This window comes from Siniperca chuatsi, linkage group LG22 (genome assembly GCF_020085105.1).
Source record: "Siniperca chuatsi isolate FFG_IHB_CAS linkage group LG22, ASM2008510v1, whole genome shotgun sequence".
In the NCBI taxonomy this organism is placed as follows: domain Eukaryota; kingdom Metazoa; phylum Chordata; class Actinopteri; order Centrarchiformes; family Sinipercidae; genus Siniperca; species Siniperca chuatsi.
The window spans coordinates 21,810,746-21,817,936 of record NC_058063.1 but is presented as its reverse complement, the minus strand read 5'-3'; the positions used below and the strand labels follow the sequence as shown (position 1 = coordinate 21,817,936).

Below are 7,191 nucleotides of genomic sequence, written 5' to 3'. Positions count from 1 at the left end.
TGGGAAGTTTCATATGTAACGTTTTAACTGTGGACTGTCTATATCTATCATCACAGTAACAACTTTATGCCCACTGACTGCCTGGAGGGTATCTAACATTATTTTAATTTCATATTTAGGTGGAAACTGCTCAATTTGTTACAGAAGTAAAGGCAGAACTACAACCCAGCTGTTTTCAGGCAGTTCAGGAGCAGTGTTTTCTGTGGGTATCTCCCTTTGGGGTGGACATGGGGTCACTTTTCAAACCTATTACATGCACCAAAAAGGTAAATAACACAATAAGGGAAAAATCATAATATGACCACTTCAATAATTTTATATACAGTATAGTGCTTTTCAAAACAGATGTAAAGTGTGTCACAGGGAGGTTAAAATCAAGATAACATGAAGCAAAAACAACTTAAAACAGAGCAGCACAATAAGAAAAACAAATACAGTACTAAAATAAACAATGTAATAAGTAAATTAAAAGCGTAGTTAATAATGACACACAGCATCTTTTTAAGAATGCCACCCTAAAATGATTGTAATGATTGTATAAGAAGCCAGTTGAGGCTGAGTAGTACTAGTTAACTAAACTTCATGTGTAAGATCAGTGGAGTGCCCTTTTTAAAAAGTAACATTCACATATCTTTTCTTTCAAAGAAGAAAGAACAGCCAGAGACTGGACTTTAATACCACAGATGTTCCCGCTTCACCCGTTTCTCTCATCTGGAGCGTTCAACGGAGCATTCAACTCAATCTGTTCCAGAGCCACGTTTTGGTTGTTTTCTTGTCTTTCTGTGAGAAGATAAGGTGAGAGCTGTTTAGAAGGCAGGTAATGAAATCCCAGAAAAATTCAAGGCAAACTGTTTCGTTATCAATCGCACATCAGTCTTCTTCGAGGTCAGACCTGTTCGAGTTTTGATCCTGGGTTCAAAGACCAGTGTGCCGTCAATACATGCTGGCTTTTAATTATGTAAATAAAGCTTTTATCATTTATTTTTTGATTTAACAGGGTGTTTTGCATTTGGGGAGATTCCCTCCATTAAGTGCATCATTTAGCCAAACTCATTCTTCTGTCTCATTTTGAGTATTTTATTTACATGACATTTAACGTGAGAGCAAATGGTGACAGTGCAGGCAGAAGAACGTTCTGTGCAGTGCTGGCTGACGCAGTTTTTCATCCTCGATGATTCGATGAATCAACCGGGAGAGTTTATCGCCCATCCAAGCGCTGCAAGTGCTCCAACTGTGCGTCACATTGTGTGTGAGAAATACATTTTAAATTTTCCAAAATAGCTCCTCCCAGTTTGCAACTCATTTACTGTGATGTCGGTGATCTGTGAAGCACTTTTAAAACCTTTTTGTTTTTAACTTAAACTATCATTTCCTGCACTGTAGAGACAATATTCGATTGGATTCTATTAAATAAAATGGAACTTTATGCAGCAGAATTTAATTATTTCCTCATTTCCTACCCCAGTAATCATCTTGCAAATCCTCCGAATAATCTTGTGACCCCCCTGTAGGGGTCGCCACCCCCAGGTTAGTGTTATAGCTCCTCCATGGCCTCAAATTTCCTCCCAGCTCACTGGAAATGTTTAGTAACCCAACTGTAAACTACATTTAGGTTCACATTTTGAGACCAAATATTTCATTGTATTTCAACAAGTAGACAAGCTGTCCCATTTTAAAGGTTATACTAAATGAAGGGAAATGCACCTTCTTTTGGCCAAATATGGAGAACACAACTGGTAGATGTGTTCAGTATGTGGGTGGATGTGAGTGATGAGATGCAGTTTGAGTTTCAAAGCATCAACCCTGAGATGGGGGTACATTTAGTGATGTGGGCGCACTATTGGGCACTGAAATCAAACCAGGAAGTGCATCTCTAAAGACGTAACACCAGCTGAAAATAATGTTTTTGCTGACTTCCACTGGTTAAAGTTTTCACCTTGCAGCAGTGATGAAGAGTTATCTTCCTCAGGCAGAACACTGATTCTGCAAAAACCTGGATAACATTCAATTACAGGTTTTTTATGTAAATGTTTTTTACATTTTTTATTTCAACAGCATCCACACATGGCAACTATGGTGTAGTTGAGGTGTTGTTGAGGTTATGTAACTAAGACTTGAAATGAGTGAAAGGCACAATGACATGTACACCACAGTGAACCTAAGTTCTACGGTTTCTGCATTGGTGCCTGATGTATTCTGTTCACTGACCACAACTGTCAGTGATATTGTTTGAGGTGCAACAAAATTTCAACCAAAACTTGGTGCTGAGTGTCTCTTTGACAGGAAATTTAACAGGTTAAGTATAATAATAAAAAGTAGAGAAATGTATGACTTACGGCTCGTTCTACGTCGGTATTTCATCACAGCAACGACAATGCCAATGATAATGACAATGCCAATGATAATGACAATGCCAATGACATATGTATTGTGATCACCACCTGAAAGAATAAGGAGATGTTAATGTTAGCGCTTTACTGCACACTTCCAATATTACATTGATCTGTTCATCCATCCAGTTTCTATACCAGCTGCTCCCTTGCAGGGGGCTGCAGCCCGGCCCTGCAGGCTTTTGGTGAGAGGAAGGGAAGCAAGATAACATGCCTTTTTTCGATCGGGCTGAGCATACAGAGGTATAGTTGTGCGATATGACATTCTATAACATTCGGTGCGCTCATCGGTATGTATGGCTGCCCATAGGTGAACTGTGATGTCAGCAGTAACTCAGTAATCAATTAATTACATTAATGTTTAGTTAAGTATTTTGTTTGATTTTGATGCTTGCTCTTTATGTAGTTCGCCCTTCACTTAACTGGGCAGGTAGCAGGTTCCAGTTAGGTGAGGCTGAGAAGGTAAAATGCCATTCACTGAGTAGGGGGGAAGTGGCAGCTCGCAGCTTTCTGTGAGGCTGCAGCTTCCATCCGTTTTCTGTTCTTTTTGCTTCAGCTCGATTTAGTTTTGTTGAATTTCCCGGGTTCCTGTTCTGCCTCTGTTTCACTCATCTTCACCTTTTTTGCACTTCCTCCTGCCTATCAACCTGCTTCTTCTACATCCCAAGTAACTTCATCTGCCCTTTATATGGGGCGGCACGCCAAATATATTGAAGTCTTTCAGTCAGTTTTAGAAATGTTTGAAATTATAATGTTTCCATTAGTGTAATTCTTGCATACATTACAAACAGAACCAGCAGAATATAAAAGTATTCAAATGTATGTGACCGATACAGTGTGGGAATAAAAGCTGTACTTCGGCACAGTGGTGCTTTGAGCTAAATGCTAACATCAGCATGCTAACATGTGTTGAGCACTAAACACAAAGTTCAGCTGAGGAAGATGGGATGTCATGAGTTTTTGCAGGGATTTGGTCAGAAACCAAAGTATTAGACAAATTTAAATTTTGACCTGATGATGGCGCTAGTCTAAGTTAGTAATTTTTTAAACAAAAATCTCTTGATTCAGATTCATTACATTTGGCTTTTTTAAGGAATTGTGACCAAGATACATTGTCAGTACTCTCTGGTGGACAAACTATAGTGACACTGTTACTAACCTCAAGCCTAGCTCTAACAGTTGTTGGGTTTCTTGGTGCTGCATGAAGCCATTGCACTTTTGTTGCTGTGACTAAAGCAAAGTTCCTTTCATGAACAATAAAGATTTACCTTATCTTGTTCAAAAGTTACTGCCAGTATAACACATCATGAACTCATCTGTCATCTCAGACCACTCTGATAAAGGTACAACTGTCCTCCTGAACAAACTCAACCCCCCAGCAGAAGCTGCTTCAACACCTTAAACAGTTTCTTGTAGGAATGAAGGACGAATGACAGGAGGATTCATATCTGCATATATCTGCTCCAGATATTTACTTACCGCCATAGTCAGTCCGATTTCCTTTGGTGCTATTCTCTTTTCGATCTGTTGAAAAATTGTGTTTAAGAGTTAAAATACTTTTAACACGTTACAAATAAATCACATTTTCACATATGTACTGGGTTAGCTGGACTCACCAAGACTAATGTTGCATTTCCTACCCTGACGAGAGTTTTTGTTGCTGTGACTAAAGCTAATTTCCTTTGATGGACAATAAAGATTTACCTTATCTTGTTCAAAAGTGATCAGACTGAAACATTTATCTTATTTAAAGACCAACCTCAGTTCATGTGTAACTTTAATAAATGGCCACACAATAGGTCCCAATTTTATACAAAATTCAAGGTGTGTTTTAAGCACTACAAACTAAAGAGGAGGCGTTAAAAAATGTTCAGAGAAGATCAGTTTTTTTTCTCACAGGGAGAAACGTTCATATTCGTCTGAGAAACCAACAGTAGCAGTGCGTTTGCTGTCATGGCATCCAAACTATGAATTACTCCTGAGTTTAATTTAAAAACACACTTTAAACTGATGTGTATGATTACACTGGCTTTCAACATGATGTATGATTATTGCATATCTTGGACTATATTACAAAAATATTTACAGTAAATAGTTTTATTTTATCTATTTATCTGGATATACTGTATTACTGTCTCATGTTTCAGCACTTTGCAACAATAATAAGAAACATGCCAAGTTATTATTATTAATATACATTCAGAATCAATAAGTGCAGAAAACTGACATATATGTGTAAATATCAGATTTCTGTATATACATTTGTATATTTGTGTATTCCTATATAGATATTGTGTATTTTTCTGTCCACGAACAAATACCACTGAATCTGAATAACTGCCACACAGTTTCCATTCATTGCAGTAAAATGTGTCGTTTATGTGCATATCACTGGAACAAGGTTTCTGGGAATTTCAACACAAAGGTGTTCACAGGTGTTTAACTACATATGTCAAGCAATTAAAGTACACTGTACTACTTACTAATGGTGAGCTCAATACTGCAGGAGATTTGGTGTGATCCCGTTCCAACAGTGCAGTTGTATGTTCCAGCATCAGTTGTATTTAATGGTGATATTTTCACTACAAATTCCCCTTTGCTTAGATTCTCACTGTTAGATTCAAGAGACACTCTGCCTTTGAAGTGTTCATGCTGATCATCAGAAGAATGAACTCTATCTCTGTAAACAAGGACACGTTGGGACTGATTGACCATCAATTTAAATACTTCAAGCGTCACATCACGTTCAGGATCAACGTGGCACTCCAAAATGACGTCCTCTCCAACAGCTGCTTCAACCCGGCTCTTTGGGCAACGTAACAGCTCATTAACTGTAAGGAGAAACAAGATGAAGCCTTTATCTAGTAATCTAAAACACACAGGCTGGATACATTCTTTCTTCCATTTATCACGGCAAAGTGTTTTGTTTCCTTTTCTTGGCCACTTATAGGGACAGGGAAACGAGCTGGAGTCGTGTTCGTGTCCACCTGATGAATGTGAATCCAGCGTCGACTCTGTTTTTAGCTCTGCTTTGCTTATGCGTAGACTGGGAATGGATAGCAACCAAATCATCTGTGCCAATTATTCTGAACAGTCACAGTCACTGTACAGTGGAAACACAGCCTCGGAGTAAACGGTTGGGATTTATTGTTTGACACTTTAAACTACAGAAGCGTATTGCATTTACCAAAGAAAAAATCTAGAGACCCTTTCTCACAGTTAGGACTTAAAACACGGTTATTACAGTCTCCTGTCACCTGATTTCTTTCAACTATTCGTCTTTTAACACACTAAAACTTCTGCTATACCTCAGTGTGCTTTAACATGTATAGGCCTCATGTATATGAAGTCATCTCTTACAGAACCCATTCGATATGTATTCCTTTTCATTACTTGGATTTGTTTAGAAATTCCCAGAGACACGTTGCTGTCCTGCCTTTAGCTGTATGTCTATTCCTGTAAACTGTTTATGGAACTTAAAGCAACTCAGAACTAGGGCTGCAAATGACGATTATTTTCATTGTCGATTAATCTGTCGATCATTTTCTCGACTGAGCGATTAGTTGTTGGGTCCATGAAATGTCAGAAAACTGTGAAAAATGTTGATCGAGTGTTCCCCAAAGCCCAAGACCTCAAATGTCTTGGTTTGCCCACAACCCAAAGATATTCAGTTTGTCACGGAGGAGTAAAGAAACCAGAAAATGTTCCCATTTAAGAAGCTGGAACAGAGAACTTGGGTTGGGGATTCCTTGTATGCGTACACATACTGGGCCAATAGAGGTGATTTTGATTTTTTACTATACTTTATTGCATGCTTTGTGTTGATAGCTGTTACCTAATAGCACCACAGCACATTTCAGACGTCTGGCTTTGCAGGCTGTCCATGAAGCGTCCTGTTCCGGTTTAGCTGCTCCTGAATGAACAGATCGGACAGCTTTCTGTCTGAACAAGCCCAGTGACTTTAGATGCTCATTGCTGACATACTAATGAGAATCCCACCCACATCACTCAGTGAAATATGTTTCAAACTAAGGAGGAAGTAAAAGTGAATTAAATCAGGTAACGCCCTCACGCCTGTGTTGATGATTAACCCTAACCTTAATAACTACAAAACCTTTTCTCATAATTCTGAGAAAACTCTCCTGATTGAAATCATCTTTATCGTAATCATCTGAAAAGCCTTCAGTTCCTTTCTTTTTCATTTGGTGAATGCAATGCGCTTCCCTACTGTGATGCAAGGTGCTGGCACTGTGCCTAGGCCTACTGAGTAAACTAAAGTTGGACTAAAGTCCAAAATAAAAAATGGCAGTGATAAAATATTTATTACAGCAAGAGTCTCAGGCTAAAGTCTCTAAAATGGCAAAAACGGCACAGCCAGGTGAACACATCAGTTACACAGATCTAAAGTGTGTGTGTGTGTGTTTGGATATAAGTTAGTTGGTTAAATATCTAAAGTTCAGGAGAAATGTGTTGGCTGCTCAAAGATGTCAGACATCAGGCCTCTTTAGTTTTGAACCAAAGTGTAAGAAACAACGTTCCTCTTAATGTTCTTCATTTAAAGCTGAAGTCACAGCAGAAGAAGTCAAACAGAAAGCAAACGAGTCATTCTCCCGGTGAACACGAATATACATGACGAGACGAGCCTACCTGTGGCTGCGTGGGTCAGCAGGCAGAAGAGGATCAGTCCAGGTGTGCGCTTCATCGTCGATGTGTCAAAGACTGAAAGCTGATAAATAACGTTTGGGAGCAAAAACAAAATGTGACCGTCATTCCGAAACTTTTACTTTCGCTTTTTGTTTTT

General features: G+C 38.8%; 1 protein-coding gene across 2 annotated transcripts in view; it reads right to left on the bottom strand.

Annotated features, from left to right (window-relative positions):
* The window catches only part of LOC122870151 (butyrophilin subfamily 3 member A2-like), a 145,917-nt gene extending 138,726 nt beyond the window's left edge, over positions 1-7,191 (bottom strand). For both annotated transcript variants that reach the window (XM_044184024.1, XM_044184025.1), the window contains exon 1: positions 7,038-7,191. In XM_044184024.1, the coding sequence (XP_044039959.1) occupies positions 7,038-7,092 (55 nt within the window). In that variant the 5' untranslated portion in view covers positions 7,093-7,191. The remainder of the gene's footprint in view (positions 1-7,037) is intronic.